This window comes from Dipodomys spectabilis, unplaced genomic scaffold (genome assembly GCF_019054845.1).
Source record: "Dipodomys spectabilis isolate Male_0828 unplaced genomic scaffold, ASM1905484v1 ptg000360l, whole genome shotgun sequence".
Classification (NCBI taxonomy): Eukaryota; Metazoa; Chordata; class Mammalia; order Rodentia; family Heteromyidae; genus Dipodomys; species Dipodomys spectabilis.
Window position 1 is genome coordinate 665,097 of NW_024871037.1, and position 27,163 is coordinate 692,259.

At 47.9% G+C, this 27,163-nt stretch overlaps 1 protein-coding gene across 1 annotated transcript; it reads right to left on the minus strand.

Moving 5' to 3' along the window:
• Positions 1 to 468: 468 nt before the first annotated feature.
• Abhd5 (abhydrolase domain containing 5, lysophosphatidic acid acyltransferase) lies at positions 469 to 27,163 on the minus strand. The gene is made up of 7 exons (XM_042666066.1): positions 27,016 to 27,163; positions 13,696 to 13,781; positions 10,312 to 10,681; positions 4,068 to 4,222; positions 3,171 to 3,282; positions 2,225 to 2,411; positions 469 to 843 (listed from the first exon to the last, which is right to left on the minus strand). The coding sequence occupies exons 1-7, from the start codon at positions 27,060 to 27,062 to the stop codon at positions 754 to 756; spliced, it is 1,047 nt and encodes a 348-aa protein (XP_042522000.1). The 5' UTR covers positions 27,063 to 27,163; the 3' UTR covers positions 469 to 753.

The following is a 27,163-nucleotide window of genomic DNA, read 5'->3' on the forward strand; positions in this document are numbered from 1 at the left end:
CTCAGCTCTTCAGCTCAAGGCGAGCGCTCTACCACTTGAGCCACAGCGCCACTTCCGCCTTAGTGGTGATTCATTGGAGGTAAGAGTCTCATGGAATTTCCCACCTGAGCTGGGTTTGAACCAGGATCCTCAGATCTCTCAGCCTCCTGAGTAGCTAGGATGACAGGCGAGAGCCACCGGCGCCCAGCTTGACTCCTTTGTTTTTAAATCACTCCATTTCAAACCCGAGGTGACGTATTGGAAACAGACACATTTCTACATAAAGCGCACAGGGGCCAGAGTTAACTGAATCCATTATTAGACAGGGTTGAACCAAGCAAAGAAAATAAGAGTGCATCTTTTACAGAATGTATCTGAATAGACCTAGAAATCATTTGGTTAAATTGGCAATATAAATGTAAGCACCCAACTGCCAAAGTTAGGTAGAAATGAGAAAAGTCAGTTGGGCGATTACAATGGTTCAGTACATCAGAAAGGACACACCACCTTTTATTTAAAGCTACTAAGTTTGAAGACTTGTGTATTCCAGGTCGAGGAGGAGAGAAGGAAGCCATTCTTCCGGAAGGCACTAATGGTTTGTGTGTGCAAACGACTCCAGGAGGAAAACGTGTTCAAGGACAGGCAGGGGCGCGGGGCTTGGGTGCCTTCCTCGCTCTCCAGCATGACCGTGGATGACGCTGGAGAGATTTGGTGGGGGGGGGCCACCCACCACCTGCTCGCACAGAGGCTGCCACTGCACCTGCGGCTGCGTGCTCAGTCCACCGTGTTGCAGATCTCCTTCACTTTCTGGTTGAACTCTTCAGGTTGATCTGCATAGACATAATGCCCTGCTCCAAGAATAGCCTGGGTGAGAGAGAGCAGACATGGTCAGCGAGGAAAAGCGTCACTACCACGCAAGATATATGAGCCCCTACAGATACTGGAAAAGCCGGGTGCTGGTGGCTCACGCCTGTCATCCTAGCTACTCAGGAGGCTGAGATCTGAGGATCGAGGTTCAAAGCCAGCCTGGGCAGGGAAGTCTGGGAGACTCTTATCTCCAATAAACCACCAGAAAACCAGAAGTGGAGGTGGTTCAAGTGGCGGCGTGCTAGCTTTGAGTGACCAAGCTCGGGGACAGGGCCCAGGATCTGTGTTCAAGACCTAGTACCCCCACACAGAGCCCCTAAACAAATGGAAAGCGAGACCTGGCGAGACAGCGCAGAAAGTGGGCAACGTCAGGGATGGGGTTCGAGAACTGACTCTGCACCTGTCCCCCTCCTCCCCTCCCTCCCCCCACCTGGCCTTTCCACAGAGAGAGTGCCGAAGGGCCCCTCAGAAAGGGGACAGGATTGGTGTGGGTCAAAGCTGAGCAGGTAGCGCCTGTCTGTAATCCGCGCACTGGGCCCTTGCAGGCCCCGCCCCGCCCCGCCCCCCGAGGGGCGTGCACTCACGATGGTCTCCTTGCAGGCCCCGCCCCGCCCCCGCCCCCCGAGGGGCGTGCACTCACGATGGTCTCCTTGCAGGCCCCGCCCCCGCCCCGCCCCCCGAGGGGCGTGCACTCACGATGTCTCCTTGCAGGCCCCGCCCCGCCCCGCCCCCCGAGGGGCGTGCACTCACGATGTCTCCTTGCAGGCCCCGCCCCCGCCCCCGAGGGCGCGCACTCACGATGGTCTCCTTGCAGGCCCCGCCCCGCCCCGCCCCCCGAGGGCGCGCACTCACGATGGTCTCCTTGCAGGCCCCGCCCCCGCCCCGCCCCCCGCGGGGCGTGCACTCACGATGTCTCCTTGCAGGCCCCGCCCCGCCCCCGAGGGGGCGTGCACTCACTATGGTCTTGCAGGCCCCGCCCCCCCCCGCCCCCCGAGGGGCGTGCACTCACGATGGTCTCCTTGCAGGCCCCGCCCCCGCCCCGCCCCCCGAGGGGCGTGCACTCACAATGGTCTCCTTGCAGGCCCCGCCCCCGAGGGGGCGTGCACTCACGATGGTCTCCTTGCAGGCCCCGCCCCGCCCCGCCCCCCGAGGGGCGTGCACTCACGATGGCCTCCTTGCAGGCCCCGCCCCCGCCCCGCCCCCCGCGGGGCGTGCACTCACGATGGCCTCCTTGCAGGCCCCGCCCCCGCCCCGCCCCCCGCGGGGCGTGCACTCACGATGGTCTCCTTGCAGGCCCCGCCCCCGAGGGGGCGTGCACTCACTATGGTCTCCTTGCAGGCCCCGCCCCCGCCCCGCCCCCCGAGGGGCGTGCACTCACGATGGTCTTCACGTGTGAGTGTGGCCGCAGCGACTGGATGCTGGTGCCCGAGTTGCCGTCGATGCAGGACCGGGCGCCGAAGATGACGGAGACGGGAATGGCGGGGTCCATTTTGCCAATCCGCTGCAGCATCGGCCTCTTGGCCCACCCGTAGGGGATTGTCATGTTCTTGAAAGCACTCTCGCCACTTGAAGGAGAAAAGTACACACTGTGCGTGACTTTGCGGGGGGAGAAGAGTCCAGGTCGCAGCCTGACCTCTTGTCCACACACAACCTCACACCTGTCGTCCTGGCCACTCAGGAAGTAAGAGGTTGGAACTTCAAGGCCTGAGCAGGCAGACAAATCAGTGAGATTCCCCCCATCTTAATAAACGAGCTGCGTGTGGTAGTACGCACCTATAGGCTCAGCTACTGGGAAAGCACAGGGAAGACGGCCGTCCAAGGCCACCCCAGATGCACACAGCGGACCTTACCACGAAAATAACCAGAGCAAAAAAATGGGCCAACCAGGGGCTGGGGAGGTGGCTCAGTGGTAGAGCGCTTGCCTTGCATGCATGAGGCCCTGGGTTCGATTCCTCAGCACCACATAAACAGAGAAAGCTGGAAGTGGCGCTGAGGCTCAGAGCGCTAGCCTTGAGTGAAAAAAAAAAGCTAAGGGACTGTGGTCAGGTCCTGAGTTCAAGTCCCAATACTGGTACATACACATGAACTGCCTGGTGGCTCATGCCTATAATCCTAGCTACTCAGGAGGTGGAGCTGTGAGGATTATGATTCAAAGCCAGCCGTGGCAGGAAAGTCTCCAATGAACCACCAGAAAAGCAGAAGTGGTGCTGTGGCTCAGTGGTAGAGTGCTCGCCTTGAGCAAAAGAGCTCAGGGATGGCGCCCAGGCCCTGAGTTCAAGCCTCGGAACTGGCATCAAAACACACACCCGAGTCACGGCCCCTACCTGGGGGTCTGCACGTTACAGTGGTAGATGTATTCTGTCACAGTGTCATCGTCGAACATCGAAGAGTACTTCCGCTTGAAATCAGGCCTTAAGCGCTGCACCAGACTTAACCCTGTGTAGCAGGAAATAAAACCGCCCTGTTTTCCCTGATAGTTGATAGCAACGCGGCACTAAATGGTGCAGAAAGTTCAGAGCTTGTTCAGGCAGGACTATACCAATATACACATAACGTGCACTGAAGAAAACGCACACACCCTGGAAGCTACTACGGTCTTCAACTCCCCAAGCGACCACTAAAACAAGAAAATATATTCTTTAAATATTTCTAGTGGACAAAGCCTCTCTCTCTCTCTCTCTCTCTCTCTCTCTCTCGGCAGCCTTGCTATAACCCAAGCTGGCATAGAGACCCCCAATCCTCCTGTCTCAGCCTCCCAAGTGCTGGGATTAAAGGCATCCCCCACGCTACCCAGCAAGGTTTTATTTCTTTACTGGCGTCCAGCGATCACAGCACTCCATCAGCAACTTGGTGTGATGCATGTGATTGAGACAGTGCACTGCTTTGATGGTGGCGCCACTTAGGAGAGCCCGGAAGAGGTTGGCACTTTGCACTCTGACCTCTCCCGGAGCTGCGCTATGGGACACTCTCCCCTGCTGATGCTGGCCAGGGCAGTGACCCAGAGCTCCCCAGGCGGGCTGGGATGAGATCACCAGGGCGAGAAGAACATTCCAACACGCTATGGTGCTACCAAGCCACCTGGATTCTCAGACTGGGCAGGTTCTGTGTAGCAAGTGCAGTTCCCATGTGATGTCTCCTTTCAGCTTAAGTCTATTATCTGCTCGTAAGCGAGGGAATCTGTCACCCGGGAAGCGCTCTGCTTGCCCCATGGAAGCACTTACCGAAGGGCCCTGCGATCCTGAGGCCAGCTAAGGGGTTGAAGGGGGTCAGGGCCGCTCCTAAGGCTCGGATCCAAACAGGGATCGGTCTGTCTTGATCGGCCAGGTCTGGTCGCTCGGGAAAACCCCAGGGCTCCACTAAAATGAGGTGACTAACCCTGCGAGGGGAAGAGAACAGATTTAGATCCTTTAGCATAAAGAGCTCGTTTATGTGATATTTCGAATCATTATTAAACATTTCTAAGAATCTATAAGGTAAATGTAGACTCAGGCTCACGGGGTACACATCGCTTGAGAGTCAAGAGATCTTGAGTAGTGTGTAACACAGAGCTTTATTTATAAAAATATCGAACTGTGACCAGGTACTGGGGGCTCACGCCGGTCTTCCTAGCTACTCTGGAGGCTAAGATCTGAGGATCAGGGCTCGAAGCCAGCCTAGGCAGGAAAGTCCATGAGACTCTCATCTCCAATAACTACCCCCCCCCAAAAAAAAAGAAGAAGTGGAGCTGTGGCCCAAGTGGCAGAGCATTCTCCTTGAGCACAAAAGCTCAGGGACGGTGCCTAGGCCCTGAGTTCAGCACACGAGCATGCGTGCACCCATACACAGACACACAGACACACACACAAATCATCTAAATGTTATGTTCGAAAGGAAAACATAACAGCGGGGCAACACAGATCCATGGCCACTCAGAAAAATTCCACCTTCCTGGAAGTAGACATCACAGTTGACTCAAGGTCAATATCACACCCATAAAGGAGTCTTGGATACTCATAATAGTCTGTCACCCGGCTGGCTGGGAAGGTGGCTCAGTGGTAGAGTGCTTGCCTAGCATGCATGAAGCCCTGGGTTTGATTTCTCAATACCACCTGCACAGAAAGAGGCAGGAAGCGGTGTTGTGGCTCAGGTAGTAGAGTGCTAGCCTTGAACCAAAGAAGCTCAGGGATAGTGCCTAGGTGTTCAGTTCAAGCCCCAGAACTAACAAAAAAAAAAAAAAGAGAGAAAAAGAAAAAAATCTATTGCTATGAATCAATCATTCTAAAATCATGAGGATTTAAAGTAGATTCAGATGGACTTTTAAAATAAAACCTTTTGCCGGGAGGCGTTGGCTCACGGCTGTCATCCTAGCTACTCAGGAGGCTGAGATCTGAGGATCATGGTTCAGAGCCAGCCTAGCAGGAAAGGCAGTGAGACTCTTTATCCCAGAAAACCAGAAGAGGTGCTGTGGCTCAAGTGGTAGAGTGCTTGCCTTGAACTGTAGAGCTCAAGGACAGAGCCTAGGTCTAGAGTTCAAGCCCCAAGACCCACTAAATAAATAAATAAACCTTTTCACAAACATGAGACTAATGTAGCATGGGCTGTACAAGACTAATAAATCCTTTAGCTTGGGGAAAATGGAATTTGGTGAGATACAGCATATCTATCTACCCTACTTTTTTTCTGGTCAGTTATGGGGCTTGAACTCAGGTTCTAGGTGCTGTCCCTGAGCTCTTTTTGTTCAAGGCTAGCACTCTACCACTTTGAGCCACTTCTGGTTTTTCTGGTGGTTCAATGGAGATAAGGCGTCTCATGGATTTTCCTGCCGTTGGCTGGCTTTGAACCGTGATCCTCAGATCTCAGCCTCCTGAGTAGCTGGGATGACAGGCGGGAGCACCAGTGCCCGGCTTCTACCCTACTTTTGCCATCATGAACTATTAACATCACCATCGACTCATCCTCTCCCAAATTTATCAACCAACCAGATGTATTCCAACCTCATAGATAATTGTCCCCTATCATTAAGGGCTTTAATTCCAATGTCATATTCAATTATCTCATTGTTACTCATAGCTTTAATTCTTCCATGAAATTTGTTCCTGATAAAGAAAAAAACAAACCTAATGACTCAGGAGGCTGAGATCTGAGGATTGTGGTTCGAGAAAAGTCTGTGAGACTCTTAGCTCCAATGAATCACCAAAAAGCCAGAAGTGGAGCTGTGGCTCAAGGGGTAGAGCACTCCCCTTGAGAGTGGCCATGTGCTGAGTTCAAGTCTCCATCCCAGCACACACACACACACACACACACACACAGAAAATAGCATAAGCAACATCAAGGTAGAGGTTAAGCTTCATTTTTACCTATGATCCCTCGAGATTTCACAGCACTGAGACCTGTGGATGGGAGCTGGGAATCTGTGCCAAGCACCCAGGCCAGCTTTTTACCTTTCCTTGAAAGAACTGGGAAGCTCACTTGCTATGAGGAGTTGCCTGGGCTTAATGTGCTTGTGCCCTATTATTATTCCCCAAACCTAATATTCCTAGGATAATAATATGTCAGAGGCCACTGTAATGGGATTGTGAAGTCAGGAATTCAGGGTTAGGAATGAGTCTACTAAGGGAGCACGCGTGAGTCAACCTCTCAGAAACTGTACAGATTTAAACTACAGGGAAAACAAGAAAACCGGCAGAACAGGACCTAGGGAGCAGCCCGTGAGTTTTGAAACACAGACAGGCCTATTTCTTTCTCCAATCAGTCCTGCGAGTCTGCCTTTTGTGCTGTAAGGCTAGCTCTCCACCACTTACAGCCACAGTGCCACGTCCGGCTTTGTAGCAGTTAATTGGAGATCAAGAGTCTCATGGACTTTGCTGCCCAGGCTGGCTTTGAACCATGATGCACAGATCTCAGCCTTCTGAGTAGCTAGGATGATGGATGTGAGCCACTGAGGCCTGGCTCCCGAGCTCCAGCTTTTAAAGGAAAGGCTGAGATAGGAAACTTCACTGTCTACACGATGGCTGGACAAAAGAACCGTCAGTCTCAGAAACCAAATGTCCCAGGAGATCCATAGGACTTTGTTACCCAACAAGGAAAGGAATGAGGAAGAATGAAGGGAAAGAACTCGGTGTACAAGGAAGGTGCTCTGCAGATGAATGGACCCCGGATAGCTCCTGGTGGCTGTTCCAAACACCCGGGGGGTGGGGGAAGAGCTTTTCCTCTCCACGGGAGCAAGTGAGGTGAAGCCACAGGGCAAACTCTTCAAGATGGAAGTAGCTGAACACTTTGGTTGGTGAAGACTTACTACAACCTCCTCCATTATAACTTGGTCCTCACTTTCTTTGGGGGTTGTTTGATCTTTTTTTGGGGGGGGGAGGGAGAGGGCTGCATGAGGACAGGGCTTCTGCTATGTATCCCAAGCTATGTACCTCAGGCTGGCCTCAAACTGGAGATTCTCCTGCTTTTTGCCTCCCCAATGCTGAGATTACAGGCATGCACCGCCCAGCTTGCTAAACACTTCCTAAGTTAAAAAGTTAAAAAGTTCTATGATCTGCTTCTTCTTCTTCTCCCTTTGGAACAGATACCTGTAAAACACAGTCTTTGTAAGGGGAGGAAAATTAGAGGGAAAGGCTGGGCACACGGAAGAAAGTGGGGGGGGGGGGGGGTAATCCTAGATCTTACTGCTGACTTACTTTATCCTTAACGCAGAAAGTTTTACAGAATGGAAACCCAAGATAGCTCCCACAGCTAGTGGCCCTGCTGTGTAACCCTGCAAAACACCTGCTGGATGAACAGATGAAGGACATGAAGTCTAGAAGACTTCCTTTAATTAAGAAATGATACCATCAGTGGTTTAAAAAAAAAAAAAAGGTAGCTGCGACTTAAAAACTATGCTAAAACTTAAGAGCACGAATGTGATCCAGCTGTCTCTTCAGAGATCTTTTAGAAGAATTCAAACAAAATGGCCCCGCAATACGAAGTTTGCTCAACAGAAACTAAACACCATCAGTCTGACTTGTGGAGGCCAGCTCAGGCAGGGTGTAAAGTTTGTGACATGTGCATCTCCACAACCACCACCACAAAAAGCTGGACATGGTGATTTCACGCCTGTCTTATTAACTAAAATGGGAAGCCATACATAAGAGGGTTACAGTCCAGGCTGGGGGGGGGGGGGGTAGAAGGGGGGGGGCAGCAAGACTCTATCTGATAAATAACCACAGCAAATAGCACTAGAGGCCTATAGCTCAGTGATAGAGGGCCTGCCGAGCAAGCATGGAGGCCCTGAGGTCAAACCCCAGTACAGCCAAACATAAATAAATAAAGTGTTACACAGTCGGGACTAGAGGCTTGGGAGGAAAAAAAGAAAATAATAGAAATTTCAAAAGGAAAAAGGACATAGGCCTGACTCCCTAACAGAGTCTGTAGAGTACAATGATTTGGCAGCAACCAAAGGAACTTAAACATCCTGATGAGCGTCAGCATGCTCATATCCATGTATTTAGTGCTGATACTTAGTGGTTCTAGGCTCTGACACAGTGTGTAAGTTTAGTGTTTGGCATTGAATCCATTCAAATGTAGGCCGTCCAATGAAATCCAAACGCTGGCCTGTTACTGTTGTCCTTCATAGATTGTAAAGGTCTGGATTCCTGAAGGTACCCCCTGCATCCCATTTCCTTACTCCATTTGCAGCAATGACTGCAAGTGGAAATTCCCCCAACTGATTTCATCAGTAGGTAGCTATGAAGGGTTAGGACCCCAGGATGATGTGGAGGGGTCATATCCAGGGTCTAACCCGCCGAGTCCCAGGTCCTGTCTCTAAAGATAACCTGAAGACATGATACATACAGCCATAATACATGCCCGATGCCAAGCTCATGCCCACAAACATCTGTCATCTTCCCCTCTTCCTTCTCCTCCTCTCCCTACAAATAGTGTTTGTCACTAAGACGAGGGTAAGCTACGACGAGAAAAATCCTAACATGCCCACGAGGAGGAGAAAATACAGGGTTTTCTCTTGAAGAGTTCTCACTTGACAAGACTATTAGACAAAAAGCAGGTATGAAAGCTGAAGTTTAGATGGTGATCCTGTGGAGAAGAGGTTGTGATGGACAACACCAAACACAACTTCTAGTACATAAAGCTACTGTATCACACAGCACGTTGTAAAATCTGTGACTGGAGTCATGCCACGGGGTGGGACCAAGCCAGGAACTCTGAAAGTGGCCACTCATCTCAAGAGGACGCAATGTCAACGCCCACCCTAGATTCCAGAATGAGTCCAGCGGTAAACACACTGATAGTGGAAAATGCGGATGTTCATTCTTTGCTTTCCACAATACGACCAAAAACACAGGAGAATTTTCTCAGCACTCCGATGTGCTGGCACTTGACAAATGAGGTCAAGAAAGGAACCAATTCGAGCCAGGCGCCGGTGGCTCACGCCTGTCATCCTAGCTACTCAGTAGGCTGAGATCTGAGGATCACGGTTCAAAGCCAGCCCGGGCAGGAAACTCTGTGAAACTCCAATAAACCATTAGGAATCTCCAATAAACCATTAGGAAACCGGAAGTGGCGCTGTGGTTCAAGTGGTAGAGCACTCGCCTTGAGCTGAAGAGCTGAGGGACAGCGCCCAGGCCCAGAGTTCAGGCCCCACGACCGACAAAAAAAGGAAGTAAGTCACAACAGATTCTAAGGTCAACAGTCTAATCTGAGGTGTGCAAACTGTTCTGTAATGAGCAGGACACCAGTGGCTCACACCTGTCATCCTAGCTGCTTAGGAGGCTGAGATCTGAGGATCAAGGTTCAAAGGCAGGAAAGTCCGAGAGTCTCTTATTCTCCAATAAACTGCTCAAAAAAAGAAATGGAGCTGTGGCTCAAGTAGAAGAGCACTAGGTCTTGAGCACAAAAGCTTAGGGACAGTGCCCAGGTCATGAGTTCAAGCCCCAGGACTGGTGTACACACACACACACACACACACACACACACACACACAATTATTCCATGCAAAGAAAGGTTAAGGAAGCAGACAGTTAACAAACCACAAAAAGGGTACACTACGAAAACACCTAAAGTTTAGAGATTTGTTTTACAGGACAGAGATTGCTCTTGTGTCGAGAGCTTCTCACTTCTAACCAGGTGCTTCCCAGTCCAGCTTCCTATAACATAGAAAAAGTTCAGGAACAGCGTGCTGGATGCATAGGCCGAAAACTAGTAAGAACAGTAATCACCATAATCATAGTAACACGGTAATACCACAATAATCTTTCCTTGTGGCTCTAAATTATATACATTAAATGCTAACCCGTTCTAAGTGACAGATCTTTTTCAAGCTTTTCCACCTGTATCACTGCATTAGCTATCAGGTTGACTGGGAGGGCTACTTTGGTTTACTGGGTAGTATACTAAGAGAATGGTTATCTCAGAATCACTGAATATGGAGCTCACGGACGAGTCCTCGGAGACCCTCTATAGCCCCGCCATGCCACCCCCACATACCTTGATGGGTACTTCAGTGCATACGCAGCAGCCAAGAACCCCCCCAGGTTGTGCCCAAGCACGATCATTCTGTCCAATCCCAAGGCGTGCCTCCACTCTTCAATGGATTCCACGAACTGATTCTCCACCTCTTCTGCATCACTGTCAAACCTGGGCCTGCTGCTTCGCCCGAAGCCCAACAGGTCGAAAGCGTACACAGGCCTGTCGGTGCAAAGATCTTCGAAATTCAGGGCCCAGAGTCCGAGACCTCCTCCGAAACCATGCAGGAGGACCAGAGGAGTCTTTGAAATACTATGAGAGAACTTCAGTGTCCATACTCGATTTCCATTCGATATGCGAACAAATTCCTTTTTGTAGGTGCAGGGGACGCCTGATGAAAACAGAGGAAAGAGGTTCGAAGTCAGTGTCACCCCTTCTGAGCAGAGGATTTCTTCGTGGAGCAACCGATGGTGGGTATTCTAGAAACCAGTCATAGGACTTGAGCTCTTATTATGGCAGTCCTAAAAACATGTGTGTGTCTGTTATACAGCGAGCTAGATGGCCACGCTTAGTATCTATGTGCAAACACGTACCTTAGCTAAGCCTCAAGTACCAGAATATGTGGCAACGTCATTATTACCTCCTCCTGTCTTTCCATGCTATCGATCTGTCACTGACCCTGCACTGCAGACAGTAACAAAAGAATAGCACCCTGATTTTGTAGATGAAGCACTGAAGACTAGAAGTCAGACGTGGAGCAAGAATGGGTTTAGGGAAGGTTCCATGGTACCCCCAGTAAACACAGGACCAAAAATCTCAAGTCATTTCAAGGCTTAGTAGCTAAAGAGGGGCTATATAGGATGGTAGGAACTCCCCAGCAGGAGATGCACATCACCTGAGTTCAAGTTCAACAATGGTCTACAAAATGCAAATGATCACCATTTTGTAAAACTAATAACTTCTTTTCTAGTTTAGTTATTTATTATTTAGTGCTCGTCCTGGGGCTTGAACTCAGGGCCTGGCTGCTGACACTGAGCTCTTTTGCTCAAGGCTGGTACCCTACACCACTTGAGCCACAGCTCCATTTCTGCCTTTTTTGGGGGGAGGGGGTGGGTGAGAAGAATCTCATGGTCTTTCCAGTCTGGGCTGGCTTTGAACTGTGATCCTTAGATCTCAGCCTCCTGAGCAGCTAGGATGACAGGCATGAGCCAGTGGCACCTGACTACTTCTTATTTACTTGTTAAATTAAGTCTTCCTTTTATTAAGTAGTTGTACAAAGGGGTTTCACTTCAACATGGCAGTTTATGAGGACAATGCGTCATGATCACCCCTTTAAAAAAGCAAAAACAGAAAAACCTTAGGTTGCATGGCATCTGACTTAATTTGATCAATGAAAAGTTACACTTTAGCTCTATCTAGCCTTAAATATTCCCGAGTACTGAGCTGCAGTGGATAAAACCTGCACTAGCCGGATGTTTCTGCCTATGAATCAAAGAATCTCAAGTTCTGAGTCACCCAGGAACAGCATTCATTCACACCATTGCTAGATCATGATCCCAACAGAGCAGAAACGTAGCCGGTTAGGAGAGAGGAGAACTTAGTATTAAGCCAAGCTGTTCAGCAGTCTGCACACAGGGAACTGAGCATTTCTTCCCACAAGGAAGATCTGTATCTATTTCAGAGCTCACTCCTCTATATTGGTCACCTGGTATGAGAGCAGGGACCAACTCTTGCTCTGCCACTCTAGGACCTTAGTCGGGAAGCTGTGTATGTTATATGCATGTACTGAGCACTAGTACCTTTTTCTCACCCTCCTGACCATACGGTTTTCACTGGGGTAAACCACTATGGCAACTTTGGCACTTTTGTAGAGAATAAGGTTATTCAAGTTTATGGAACAAGTTGAAATGCATTTTCAAGTTAAAAATCCTTGTAAGTGGGCTACTTATTCCCTCCTAAGGAATATATTGTAATTTATCTGTCTGGTCATTTCCTGGGGCTTGAACTCAGGGCCTGGGCACTGTCCCTGAGCTTCTTTTGCTCCAGGTTAACACTCTACCACTTGAGCCACAGCACCACTTCTGGCTTTTTCTGTGTATGTGGTACTGAGGAATGGAACCCAGGACTTCATGGATGCTAGGCGAGCACTCTACCACTGAGCCACCTTCCCAGCCCTGGTCTCTTCCTCTTAAGCTACCAAGTGCATGAAGAAGAACGTTCATTCATGGTAAAGAAGAGGAGTAGCAGACAAGAGCAAATGCCTGCACAGACATCCACACAGCCATGTCCGTGAACCACCCTACGGAGTCCATTCCTTTCAACTGGATCGGCAGAACGAAAGTGTTAAAAACAACAACGTCCTGACCCCAGTTTGGATACATTTCAGTTCTCATCAGAAACAAAAATGAAGGCTCCCACGCAGAATAAAAGAAACCTAGCATGGGAGCACTGGAGGAATTCGAAGGCCTGTCCTACCTTCATCCTAAGGTAAGGGATGGGAAGCTGAGCAAAGTGACTTGGCCAACATCCTGTTAGACCTGTGGGCAGATCTAGGCCTGATTCCAGTCCAGCATACTTTCTACAACCCAAACACTCTAAAATAGCAGCTGGGCGCTGGTGGCTCACACCTGTCATCCTAGCTACTCAGAAGGCTGAGATCTGAGGACTGTGGTTTAAAGCCAGCCCAGGCAGAAAATCTCTCCAATTAACCAGTGAAAAACAGGAAGTGGTGCTGTGGCTCAAAGTGGTAGAGCACTAGTCTTGAATAAAAAGAGCTCAGGGACAGCACCGAGGCCCTGAGTTCAAGACCTACAACTGACCAAAATAAAACGAATAAATAAATAAAATAATACCACTCTATTTGTCTTTTTGCACTCTTTTTCTGATGGGTGAACAGTGTTCCAGGTCACATGACACAAAAGTCCCCAATAGACCGGGTGCAGAAGTAGATATAAGGACCCTCTGCCTTTTATTACACCAGACATCAAAGCGATTTGCACATATAGAAATAATGTTACTCTTTCCCTGATACTTTGGGAAGTAGTCATCTTTGAAGACGTATTTCTTGTAACCTCTAGTGGGGTTGACTGACACACTTTTTCAGCTAAATTCACACATGAACCCAGTTTTCCATTATGCAGTGTTCATTAATAATGGGATTAAGTATCCATAGCTACAACCTAGACAACAAAGCTTCTTGGAGTTGGGGTGGGGGGTAGGAGAGCTTACTTATTCAAGAGTTTAACAGGGATATCAGAGCCCTGGGGGCAAAGGAGAGAAGTTTCTTCTGTGGACTTTTTATTTTGCTAACACATCACGGACTTATCTCCAGCGGGAAGGCAATGTCTATTTATCGAGCGATTTTTAGTTAACAGGTCAGGTGAATGTACAAGAAGAAAACCTTACATTTTAACATTTTCTCTTCGGCTTCTTTAAGGTGTGTCGACGATGTAGGACACCAGGTGGGAAGCCAACCCGTTAGCCATCCTGACCTACAGTGCCAAAAACAAAAGGCAAAAAAAGAAGTGAGTTTTGCCCTTCGCTCAGCTTCAGGCTATGACATGATGGAGCAGAAAAGCAGCAGAGACTCAGGCTGGGAAGGTGGCTCAGTGGTAGAGTGCTTACCTTGCATGCATGAGGCCCTGGGTTCGATTCCTCAGCGCCACATAAGCAGAAAAAGCCAGAAGTGGCACTGTGGCTCAAGTGGTAGAGTGCTCGTCTTGAGCTGAAGAGCTGAGGGACAGCGCCCAGGCCAAGTTCAGGCCCCACGACCAATGAAAAGCAAAGCACAGCAAAGCAGCAGAGGCAAGCCAGAGTCTGGGGGACACCAGCTGAGCATGGCCAAAGTCACTCAAGACGCAAAGCATTGTGGTATGTTCAACCTCAGCCTGACTGCAAAATCCCTTCTTATCTTCATGGGTGCTCAGACTCCAAATAATGAAGGAGAGGTTGAATTGAAGCAGAATAAATACGAATAGTTAATAATAGAAACTCAAGGTATTTCCACCCAGTGCAAAACAGCCTCTTTATCAGGTAGCAGTGGAAAAGGTGAAAGGTTCATTTGAAGGAGAGGCTCACAGGGAGAAATGACAGGTATGAAGGGTGGCTGTTGACAGAGAGCTATTATTAAAAGTCTGACTTTTACAAGAAAAATCCTTGCCAGGAGCTAGTGGCTCATGCCTGTAATCCTAGCTACTCAGAAGGCTGAGATCTGAAGATAAAAGTTCAAAGCCAGCCTGGGCAGGAACATCTATGAGACTCTTAACTTCCAATTAACTACCAAAAAGCCAGATGTGGACCTGGCTCAAGTGGTTGAGTGCCAATCTTGAGAGAGAAAAAACTTGGGGACAGTGCCAGGACCTTGAGTTCAAGCCCCAGTATTGGCACACACATGCGTATACACACACACACACACACACACACACACACACAAAACCTCAAAATCAAAAACAAACAACATACTTCTAAGAGAAATGTGAAGAGCTGTTCTAGAACAAATTAGACAGAGAATCAAAATAATCAAAATAGGTTTGCGTTCCAGCAAACCATATGTGAAAAAAAAAATGATGGTGACATCTGTTAAAAACAACAACAACAAAAAAAAAAACAGAAATAGTCAGGTGCTGGTGGCTCACGCCTGTCATCCTAGCTACTCAGGAGGCTGAGATCTGAAGATCAAGGTTCAGAGTCAGCCCAAGCAGGAAAGTCTATGAGACTCTTAATCTCCAATGAATCCCCAGAAAACCAGAAGTGGTGCTGTGGCTCCAAGTGGTAGAGTGCTAGCCTTGAGCGGAAAGGCTCAGGGATAGCGCCCAGGCCCTGAGTTTGAGCCCCAGAACCAACAACAGCAAAAAAACAAACAAACATAGACATTGAGAAACAAAGAGGCAACAGGCAGGCAAGATGCGAGGTTATGAATTACACACACAGCCAGGGAAAGAGCATTTGTCAACTCCTGGCCCGGCAGAAACAGAAAACCTTAACCGCCATCTGAAAGTTGGCGGGGACTGGGCACAGGGTGGTATTATTTAAAGTGAGAACTTCCCGTGAACGAGAAATGAATTGGAAAAGGAAACAGGACCAAAAACCACAGATTCCACACAAGAACGCTGGGCCTGAACCAAAGCGTTGGCAGGAAGGATAGAGAGAGACAAGATCTAGCCGAGGAGTTTAAAAACAAAACGGGCTACTGGCCGCCGGTGCCTCTCCTGCCTGCCATCCTAGCTACTCAGGAGGCTGAGATCTGAGGATCGTGGTTCAAAGCCAGCCTAAGCAGGAAAGTCCATGAGACTCTGATCGCCAATGAACCAACACAAAAACCAGAAGTGGTATTTTGGCTCAAAGTGGCAGAGCACTAGTCTTGAGCACAAAGAGGCTCAGGGACAATGCCCAAGGCCCTGAGTTCAAGCCCCAGGGACCAGCAATAAAAGAATTAAAGTACAACAGGTTCTTTTTTGCTGTTGTTGCTGGTCGTGGGGGGCTTGAACTCTGGGCCTGGGTGCTGTCCTGAGCTCAGCTCTTCAGCTCAAGGCCAGCGTTCTATCACTTGAACCACAATGTCACTTCCAGTTTTCTGGTGTTTCATTGGAGAGAAGAATCTCATGGACTTTCATGCCCAGGCTGGCTTTGAATCGTGATCCTCAGATGTCAGCATGCTGAATAGCTAAGGATTAAAGGCTTACACCAGGTTCTTTAACAGGGATGGTATAGGCAAGGGCCTGAACCCCCAAAATATAACAACAAAAAGAACCAACACTGAGACAAAGAGATGGTTTTGGAAAGGCTAACCAATAGTACGAGCAATCAAGGAAGGTGATCAGAATTACCAATAATCTAATACCTACAGTTTCTTATTTCTTTGTTTTTGTTTTTCTTGAGGCAGCAGGGTCTGGCTACAATGGCTAAGCTGGCCCTGAACTCAAGATTCTCCCGGTTCGGATTCTCTCTCCTTAGGGCTGGGGTTATAGGAGTGTGCCACTATGCCCGATTTGTAGACAGCATTTTGTTTCCTAGTCAACTTTCGTCTTGTCTCAAGTCTTTCAACAAAAGAACTTCCTAGGATATTTAGACCATTTGTGTGTCTACATACACCTGCTCACAGAATAGGACTCTAAGCAGATGCTCTGGTCAAAGCCAGGAGGTTAGGTTATAGACACAGTATGTGAAGCAAAGGTCACCTACAGACATCAGTGTTTTCTCTATGTTTTAAAAAAGCAAAATAATAGCATTTGCCACACGTTTCGCGTACCTTATTATTAGATACAGTCACATTAGTCCACTTGTAAGTGTTAACAACTCTGGAAAAAGTTGCTGAGACTTTAGCAACTGAGTTTTCAATTTACTCCAGAACTTTCCATTGATTTTTTAAAAAATTAAGTTTTAAATTACTTTTTAAATACTGCCAGAGTCCAGCAGGGATGACCCTGGTCCTCTCTCCCTGTTGGCCTCCCCATTTAAAAAAAAAAAAAAAGTGGTTTGGAGACAGGAGTTCTCTTTCTGTTGTCGTGATTGCTTTGTGTAAGTCAACTGTCCTGTAACTGGAGCTCCTGTGATACTCTAGAATCATCTAATAGCAGCAGGAAATGACTTATAACTCAGTCGTTTTGTTTTCCTAAGGCAAATGCCCCTCAATGCCTAGTGATTTGTGAGACAGAGATCAGTACCAAAAAAAAAAAAATGGTGAACGTGAAATGAACCATCATCTACTATTACTCTAAATGACATCACAAGACGAGCTGGAGCACAGAATAGAACAATGCCATTTTTGCATGGGTGTTTTAAACAACAACAAACAAAACACCTCACATCCAGGCTGTGTGCTGGTGGTCAGGCTGGTCGACCTAGCGATTCACGAGGCTGAGATCTGAGATGGACAGGGAGACTCTTATCTCCAATTATCTACCAAAAAGGCCACAGGTTTGGAACAGTGGCTCCAAAGTGGTAGAGCACCAGCCTAGAGCAAACTAGCTCAGAGACAGTGGCCCAGGCCCTGTTTTCAAGCCCCAGGATTGGTACAAGACCGAAAACAAAACCAACAAAACCCCTCATTATGTCCAAAAACTAATTCAGACTCTGAATTACCAACTGTGTGTGGCTACTAGAATTTAAGAAGTTACATACAAGCCTATTGTGTAGGAATTACCCACCTACCTCCACTGAGTTACTATTCACAATGCCACTCCTTTCATGGTCTGTCTATGGATTTCGCCTCCTAATGACCCGTTTAGAAGTTCAGTAATTGCATTAAAAACAAGAGCTCTTCAGCCACAAGAGGCACCAACTCCCTTCATGCTTTCATAGTAGCCTTTTCAATAAAGTGGACAGGTTTTAGTTTCCCTTTGTATCGGTCCTAGGGCCTGAACTCAGGGCCTGGGTGCTGTCCCTGAGCTTTTTCGCTCAAGGCTAGCGCTCTAAAGTGGACCATTTTTGTAAGTGAGATTCCCCCTCCCCCCCCCAAGCATAAACTGAAAACTTCTACTTAATAAAGCATAGTGAAATACCTCATTTTCATCCTTAATGAAAGCTGCAAAGATAGCACTTTTTCCCCTAAGTTCTAACTATGTCTTGTTTTTGTCCAGGCTTACTGTGGCTAGATAGAAAATGTTCTATAGAAACTGTCTTCTACTTTTACTTCTATTGGACAGACACTCTATAGAACTTAAGATGGAGACATATCTTATATATATGTATGTATACGTATATATATATATATATATATATATCCATCTACACCCATCTGAAATTCTCTCTCTCTGTATATATATATATATACGTATATTAACATACACCCCCATCTTCAACACTTTTTACTTTCTAGAAGTATTCCTTATGTAATTGGCTCAAAGGAACACGTCTAGAAAATGAAAAGTAAGGAGACACCTCTAGAAAGTGAAAGATGTTTCAAAAAGCCAGTTACGTAATGCCTCCAAGGCACACTTCTAGAAAGTGAAAAGCAAGAGTCTGACAGTCTAAGACTGACCTATCCACTCCGACTTCTTGTCTTTAAAAGAGACCCTCTGCCCCTTCTTACCCAGCCCATCTCTGCCAGACACCATTATTACCCAGCATTCCCTAGGCCTGACATGTAGGCTACTGGAACTAAGATGGAAGCCAGCCAACCATGTGTGCAGACAGCATAGAGTAAAAGGTCCCCAGGCCAGGCTGCAAACCATTAAACTAGATACAGGGCTTTGGCCTATAAACAGGAAAGCAAAACCTCTTATATTTAAGCAGACAATCAGCAAGTAACACCATCTATCACTGATATCCTGACTTCAGAAGACCAACAGGTATCCATCACTATATAAAGAAGAAGCCATTTGCCCACAGGGACTGTCACTTCCCCAAAGTAAATAGCTACAATACCAGGAAGCATTGTTTGCTGGCAGGTGTGTACCAAAATGTTTTCTAAGAGGCATTAATCTCATTAGCAAGGCAGAAGATTCCGGTCCTAAGGCAAATAGTGGAAAAGCAGAAGGAGTTTCAATCTATAACCAGGTTGTTTTTATTTTTTGTTTTGTTCTTTGTTTTGTTTTGCCAGCCCTGGGGCTTGAACTCAGGGCCTGGGTGCTGTCTGTGAACTTCTTTGGCTCAAGGCTAGCACTCTACCGTTGAGCCACAGTGCCACTTCTGGCTTTTTCTGTGTTTGTAGTACTGAGGAATCGAACCCAGGGCTTCATGCATGCTAGGCAAGCACTCTACCACTAAGCCACCTTCCCAGGCCGGTTAAGTAGTTTTAAAAGACTAATATAGAAGCTGGTAATTCTAAGAAAAACCAAGTAAGATGTGCTTCACATGTTCATAGAGTATATTTATTTAAAGATCTCATGTTAAGTATCCTGTTAGATATCAATGTTTGCCCTGAACTTTCGAATTTTTGTTTTTTGAATATAGTTAACATTCTCCTTGTCCCCCAGGCCACGAGCCTGAAAGGTTCCTGGTAATTCCTGTTTTGTTCTCAGAGACATCTGACTATCTATAGTATTACTAAACCTGAATTACACAATCTAGAAATATTGTGAAACCGTGAAAGAGGTTTCAAAGGATTCTGAGGAAAATATACACCAAGTCTGGCCAATTTCCACACACTCTTGGCCGCTTAAAATAACATTTTCTAATTAGGTTATAAGTAAAGATGATTTCAGTAGATTACAGTTTTGTTTAAAATTGCCTCCATTCCAGGAAGGAGAAGAATGGGAATAAGATGGAGGGAGGGGAAGTTGTTCAAAGTTCACTGTGGGTATATACGGAAATATCACACACACAAAAAAACCCTCTCCTATTCCTAAATGTATGCTACTTCCAAAATAAAATAAGTTAGTTGCCATTCCTGGTATGATCAAGAGGAAAAAAAATGTGTATTATTACTCTCTCTCTAAACAAAGCATAGATTTTTCTCTTAGTTTTAAGAGGCATGACTTTTTGATTTTCATTGCAAATCTTCAAATTAAGAGATGTGAAAAAAAATATGTATCTCTGACATAATTCCTCCACTAATGAAGAATGGAAACTTCCAACATCCAAAATTGTAACCTAAATTAAAGACATTCTTTCTTGGGACCTGAATTCTTAAATCCTGTTCTTGGAAAAGTGTGTGTGTGTGTGGGGGGGGGGGGAATAAAGAACATGCATCCTGCAGCCACAACTAAAGTGAACAATAGACCAGTTTATTTGGGCTAAGTAAGTGATTCAGGTTATTATGATCACTAGATTAAGGACAAAGCAGACATTCTAATATATCTGAACACATTAATAACTAGTTCAAGTGGGAGAGTCCTTACCAGCAAGCCCAATGCCCTAGATTCAACCTCAGTACAAGGAAGACGAAAGAAAGGAAAGAAATAGAGAGGAGCAGAGAGAGAAAGAGAGAGAGAGAAATGGAGGGAGGGTGCGAGGGAGGGAGAAAGACAAAGAATTCTTAAAATAATACTAGATCTTAAATTGAATAGTTAATTTTTTAGAAACTCATCTCTAGGCATGATTTTTGTGTGCTTAAATCCAGGGCACTTTACCACCTCTAGGTTTTTTTGTTTGTTGTTTTTTTTGCCAGGTAAGAGTCTCACAGGCTTTCCTCCTCCAGTAAGCTTCAAACCCCAATCCTCAGATCTCAGCCTCATGAGTAGCTAGGATTATAAGTGCGAGTCATCAGAACGGGGCTACACATGATTTACAAGAAAGAAGTCACTCACAATCGGGATTGGGAAATGGCAGAATCATGAGGTGAGACTAAACACCTAACAATTAGTCAAGGCTTTAAAAAAAAAAACAACAACAGTGTAAGGTTTCAGACTAGCTATTAGAAGTCTTACGGGTCAAATCTTTAAAGACTTGTTCAGAGACATCTATAATTCGGAAAGATGATTATCCAGTGGGCTTTAAAAAAATTATTATTTGTTAAGAAGGCCCTTGGAACTTTACCATCTTTGGTTCACACATTCTTCCTTCGTCACAGAACTGAAATCCGCACTCTCTGCTCTGTGATTGGCATTTTGGAAAGCAGGCAGAACAGTGAGGCGTGAGGAGGTTTATCTAAGGTCATGAAATAGAAGGCTATTCCCAACCTCCCGGTGTAACTTAAGTTCAGAGTTCTAAGTATTGTCCTGTTCAAATTTAAACTTTTCTGGCTGTCTTAGGATGAGATAAAAAAAATAATCTAAGTCGCATAGCTGAAAAATACATAACCACCTACTGAGTTTTTGATCTTGATGTTTGTTGGGATAATTTACCATAATTGAAGTATTTAAGAAAATAGGATCAAAGCTTTACTATTTGTTAAATCCCTTCAAGGTTCTACCAGTCATTTGAGTCAGACAAAAAGCTTTGTCTTCGCTGGGCACAGGTGGCTCACGCCTGTCATCCTAGCTATTCAGGAGGCTAAGATCTGAGGATTGCTGTTCGAAGCCAGTCTGGGCAGGAAAGACTGTGAGACTCTTAGCTTCTGTGCCTCAAAGGGATAGAGGATTAGACTTGACCAAAAAAAAATGTTTAGGGACAGTGCTCAGGCCCTGAGTTCAAGTCCCCACAACTGACAACAAAACCAAACCAACGAAAACAACTTTGTCTGGCAGAATACATATATAAATAGCTATATTAGTAAATACTAATGAAAGGCCATAAAGGAAGTTTAAGGCTGGGTGTGTTAGGAAACACTTGGAATCCCAGCACTTGGGAGGTAAAAGAACTGGTCAGGGAAACCTTGTTCTCAGAAAACAAAAAAAAAAGGGGGGGTGCAGGGAAGAGTTCAGAACAATACCATGGACTTTTAGAGAAGAGTAATTACATCTGTGAAGCAAGCTATGGGGAAATGGGAGGGAGACAAGGAACAAATTTAGGAAACAAGGAAGAGAGGACTTGGCTAGAGTTGCTAAAGAGTCCAGTGATCAGGAAGATTCCAAAACTAGAAAACTGCTTACAGAAGGGCTCTGGCCTCAGGCTGAGGACACAAGATAAAGTAAAACCCCTGTGTGTGTGTGTGTGTGTGTGTGTGTAATTGCATGCATGCATGTGCATGCACGCGTGCATACACACACATACACACTGTTCTCTTGGAAATGTGAAAGCCATTCATGAAAGGAGCATGTTACTAAGCGTGTAATAATCCACGAGAGGGAATGAGGGAGATGATCAGCGACACAGGGAAAGAGGCTGTCAACTTAGAATCCATGGGACTTTGCCAACAGATTTGATGCTCATGGGTGGAGGGGAGTCGAACAACAATGCCACAGTTGTGATTCTGGGTACCCAAAAGAATGTAATTGTTCTGACTGAAGGAAGCCAAGGGGAAAGAATTATGTTTTCACAGAGGGTTTGGCAGGAGAACCTGTTACAGCTGCAATCAAGCGCTGCCATCTGATCAACAATTACAATCAGTGGAGGACAGAAGACGGAGAGGTTCAGTCCTCTCCACAGACATTTTAGGAGAGTGCTTATACTTTTGCCAAAGACAAATCAACTCCAGTATTCCAGTAGGGCTTAGAGGAATTGCGCAGTTGCAGACTAGACAAGTGATTTCTCTAAGCCCTACTGGTACTTAATACTTCTCTGGGACAAACTCGTAGCAATCCATACAAGCCTACCCCTAACTCCTGTCACAGTGAGCTTTCTCAATGGTATCACCACTGAAAAGCACTGGATGTAGAAAGCACAAATAGCCCTCCAGCATGTGCATCTCAAATTCTCTTTTTCTTTATGATTATCTTCCAGTAGTTGTACAAAGGCAGCACCATATATAACAGTTTATGATGCATCTTTTTATTTTCTTTTGGTCAGTTGTAGGGCTTGAACTCGGGGTCTGGGCCTTGTCCCTGAGCTTTTATGTTCAAGGCTAGCACTCTACCACTTTGAGCCACAGCTCCACTTCTGGTTTTCTGGTGGTTCATTGGAGATGAGTCTCATACTTTCCTGCCTGGACTGGTTTTGAACCATGATCCTCAGATCTCAGCCTCCCGAGTAGCTAGGATGACAGGCATGAGCTATGGGTGCCCAGTGTGATACATCTTGATCAGTGTCACATCCTTCAACATTCTGGCCCACCTTCCACCCCCTCCCGCCATGTCCATCCTCTCAGAAGAGCCACCAAAGAAAAGAATCCTACGTTCCAAAAAACTGCCCAGTAACTATTATGGTAAGTGTTTTGCTTTGTTGACGTCATCTCCCTGTCTATATTAGTCTGTTTTCTGCTACCAATAAGAGAGACTAAGATAGAAGGAAAGGAGATATCTTGATCACAGCTAGCATTGGACTTTTGGCTTGGCGAAGTCCCAGATTGGCATAGGCCATGCTATGACGTGCGATACGGTGCTCCAGAGTATGTAGTATAGACAGATCTGTCTGTCTGTCTGTCCCTTTCTTTAGAAAACTATAAGGATTTAATCATTGTGGCTCCATGCTAATGAGCTTATCTCCAAAGCTCTTCCAAAGGTCCAATGGGTCAGATGAAGTTCCACCTCTTTAACACTTCGCAATGGGGATTAAATTTCAACCAGGGAAGCCAAGTGCGTAGGAACACTTAGACCATTTCCAAACCCTGGCATCACCTACACCCTCAACTATCTTAAGGCTAGGGACCTGGATTCAACGTAAGAGTCAAGTATCCCCTCAGTCCCAATCAGAGTGAGAAGCAGCAGGAAAATGGGGTTGGGGGGAGGGATGGCTTAAGACTAAAATCAGACACCTTGGGGCTCCAATATAGTCCCTTCTGCTTTGCTAGATGCAGTCCCAAGAGCAAAAAGAGATCGTCATATCTACCACGCAGGGTGGACATCAAGTCTAAAATGGCCACATTTTGGGAAGCCCTCAGCAGGAGCGTAGCCTGGTTGCTTGCTTAGGACACTTTTGTGTTTATTTCTGTCGGTCATGGGGCTTGAACTCTGGGCCTGGACACTGTCCCTTGAGCTCTTCAGCTCAAGGCGAGTGCTCTACCACTTGAGCCACAGCGCCACTTCTGGTTTTCTGGTGGTTCATTGGAGATAAGAGTCTCCTGGACTTTCCGACCCAGGTTGGCTTTGAACCACGATCCTCAGATCTCAGCCTCCTGAGTGAGAAGCTAGGATGACAGGCGTGAGCCACCAGCACCCAGCACTTGGTACACTTCTCAAGGCCATACCAGAGTGGAGAATGGGCACTGCTTCACATGTATTGCCAAGAGTGCCAGGAAGCTTGCTTCAGTCTGGAGATAATGGCTGGTCAGCTAACTAAATGATTTTCCACAGTCTGCTATCGATGGCGTCCAGCCATCACCCTTAAATTCCTTTTGGGGGGTATGCTCTGAAATCTCAGGCCCCCAAACATCAGCAAGACTAAAAGAATCTGCCTGTTGAAGAGTCTCAGAGCCAAAAAATGTCTGACAAACCCATTGGGAACGCAAGCTGACATTTGGGCAGCCTCTGACATCATGATTGTCAAGTGTCTCTTAACAAGCATGACAAGGAAATTCACCAACACCCAAACAGTGGACCCACAAACATAAGATCACGGGAACCTAGTTCCTAATATTCCTCCTCCGGGTATTTTTCCAAACACCCCAGTCTCCACAAACACCCCGTTTTATCACTGAGATCAAGACACTCCCTATTTTATCACTGAGATCCTGTTTCTCTCAAAAGGTTTTACTCAACAGAAGTAGAACTATTGCCAAAATATTTATCTGTGTGTGTGTGTGTGTGTGTGTGTGTGTGTGTGTGTGTGTGTGTGTGCGCGCGCGCGCGCGCATGCCAGTACTATGTCTGGAACTCAGGGCCTGGGCTCTCTTCCCTAGTTTTTTTTTTTTTTCCTTGCTCAAAGGTAATGCTCTCCCACTTGAGCCACACCTCCACCTCTGGTTTTTTGCTAGTTAACTGAAGATAAAGTTTTCTCCTGGGCTTTTCTGCCCAGGCTGGCTACAAACCTCGTCCTCAGAGCTCGGCCTCCTCAGTAACTAGGATTATAGGTGTGAGTCTCTAATTTAGCACATAGCTACATTTCTGAAGCTAATAAAATTTCAATCGTCTAATTTTTAAAAAGTGTATTTTAATTAGCAAGCACAAAGCGTTTTCATTATGAAAATTTCATGGGTAGAGTGTACTTTGAAATTGATCTCGCTCTGATATTCCCATGCCAATTCCTTCTTCCTTCCGATGCTTTCAATACAAGAAATTAGCCAAAGTACTCATAAGGAAGACGTATAGAAATGTACTTTCCAGTATAAAGAGCAATAAGTGAAGCAATAACCTTCATGATAAATTGAATTTTTCTACCAATGAACTGCTGTTCTTTGGTTCACAAGTGCATGAAGTCAGTTCCAGATAGAAAAGAATCATTTAAAGCCCTGTCTACAGAAAGCTTTACAAGTAGACATCTGTCCCCCTCTGTCCACAAAGTTTCCTGAAAGTATCTTCTGCCCAGACCCCAAAGGCAGATCCTCCCTCTCCCTCTCTCTCTCTCTCTCTCTTCTTCAGTAAAGCCAAATCAGCTGACCCCACAAAGTACAAACAGGAAGAACCAGCAAAACAGGGCAGAACAGGCAAATAAGAAGAGCAACTTTTGAAAGGTGAGTGATCACTTTGAGTAGTTTTTTGTTTTTTTTTTTTGCCAGTCCTGGGACTTGAACTCAGGGCCTGGACACTTCACTGAGCTTCTTTTGCTCGAAGGCTAGCACTCTACCACCTGAACCACAGCACCACTTCTGGCTTTTTCTGTGGATGTGGTACTGAGGAATCAAACCCGGGGCTTCATGCATGCTAGGTGAGCACTCTACCAGGGAGCCACCTTCCCAGCCCCAGCTTTTTTTAAATGCCAGTCCTGGGGTTTGAACACTGGGCTTGGGTAGGTGTCCCAACTTGGGTAGGGTTTCTTGTTTCCTGTTTTGTGGCTGCGTGTTTGTTTTTCTGCTCAAGGCTTAGCGCTCTTCCCATTTCAGTAACACCTCCTCAAGGGAGTCTCCTAGACTTTCCTGCCCTGCCACCTGTTAGAGCCACAGATCTCCCCGCTCCCTGAGGAAGCAGTAGCTTGGGAGGAGGACAGGGCATCTGGCCATCCATGCCAGGCCCCCCCCCCCAACACCACTCAATCAGATGAAGCACCCACAACTCCTCCCCTGTGAGGACAAAGTTTTCTGGTCCCCTGGCCAGCCCCAGGCCCCAGGTCTTTCCTCAGCCCCTTCCTCTTCTGCTCCAGACTGCCCCCCACCTACCTTGCTGTCCCCCCCCCCCCCCCCCGCAAGGAAGAGCCCCCCCATTCCCTTAAGGGGGCACCCTCCCCCCAATCCACTTCCCCTGGGAAGCTCTCCCCCCCAAGGGATTACCCTCCCCCCACCCCTCAGGAAGAACCCCAATGGCTGTCCCTCCCCCTGCTGACCCCCAGGAAGCTCTCCCCTCGCTGCCTCCCCCACCCAGGAAGAGCCCCCCATTTCCCTAAGGGATCCCCCTCCCCCCTCCCTGCTCCCTCTCCCCCCTCCATGCTCCCCCTCCCCCCTCCATGCTTCCCCCTCCCCACCAGGAAGCTCTCCCCTCGCTGTCCCCCCCCCAGGGATCACCCCCCACCCCACCACCGCTCCCCTCCCCCTCTCACCCCCCCCCCACTCTGGCTCCAGGCGCCGCCGTAGGCCCCGGGCTGGACAGCGCTCAGGACCCGGCCGGCGGCGGCCACTTCCGGTGCCTGGACGTCAGGTGCAGGGGTGTGTGTGTGGGGGGGGTGACTCGGGGTCAGGGGGTCAGGGGGTGTGACCCGGGGGGGTGCAGGGGTGTGTGTGGGGGGTGACCCGGGGTCAGGGGGTCAGGGGGTGTGACCCGGGGGTGCAAGAGTGTGTGGGGGGTGACCCGGGGTCAGAGGTCAGGGGGTGTGACCCGGGGGGTGCAGGGGTGTGTGTGTGGGGGGTGACCCGGGGTCAGGGGTCAGGGGGTGTGACCCGGGGGGTGCAGGGGTGTGTGTGGGGGGTGACCCGGGGTCAGGGGTCAGGGGGTGTGACCCGGGGGGTGCAGGGGTGTGTGTGGGGGGTGACCCGGGGTCAGGGGTCAGGGGGTGTGACCCGGGGTCGGGTGTGACCCGGGGTCGGGGGGGGGGAGGCTGCGCGGTTCACGAGCTGGGGGGTAGGTGGGAGTGGGGAGTGGGGAGTGGGGAGTGGGGAGTGGGGGGGACAGGCCCGGCCCCCGCGCGCGCGCACGCGCACACACGCCGAGAACCCCCCCCCACACACACACCCCGAACACCCCCCTTTCCCAGGCTGCCCCCCTCGGAGAGACGAGAGCTCACCCCTCCCCGGCGTCCACCGCATCCACCTCCTCTTCCTCCGCCGCCATGGCCGCGGAGCGAAGCCGTCCGGAAGCCGGCTGACAGGCCGACTGGGCCCGCCCGGCCGCCGCGGCCGCCCTTAAGGCCGCGCAATCCGCGCATGCGTCGT

Bases quoted from the DNA above. Each gene is read 5' to 3' on its own strand.
- Abhd5 (XM_042666066.1), bottom strand. From the start codon at position 27,062: ATGGCGGCGGAGGAAGAGGAGGTGGATGCGGTGGACGCCGGGGAGGG. The intron at 4,223-10,311 runs GTATGTGGGGGT...TTCCCCTCGCAG, and splicing joins GCACTGAAGTACCCATCAAG to GGTTAGTCACCTCATTTTAG. The intron at 2,412-3,170 runs GTAGGGGCCGTG...TTCTCCTTCAAG, and splicing joins TGTAACGTGCAGACCCCCAG to TGGCGAGAGTGCTTTCAAGA.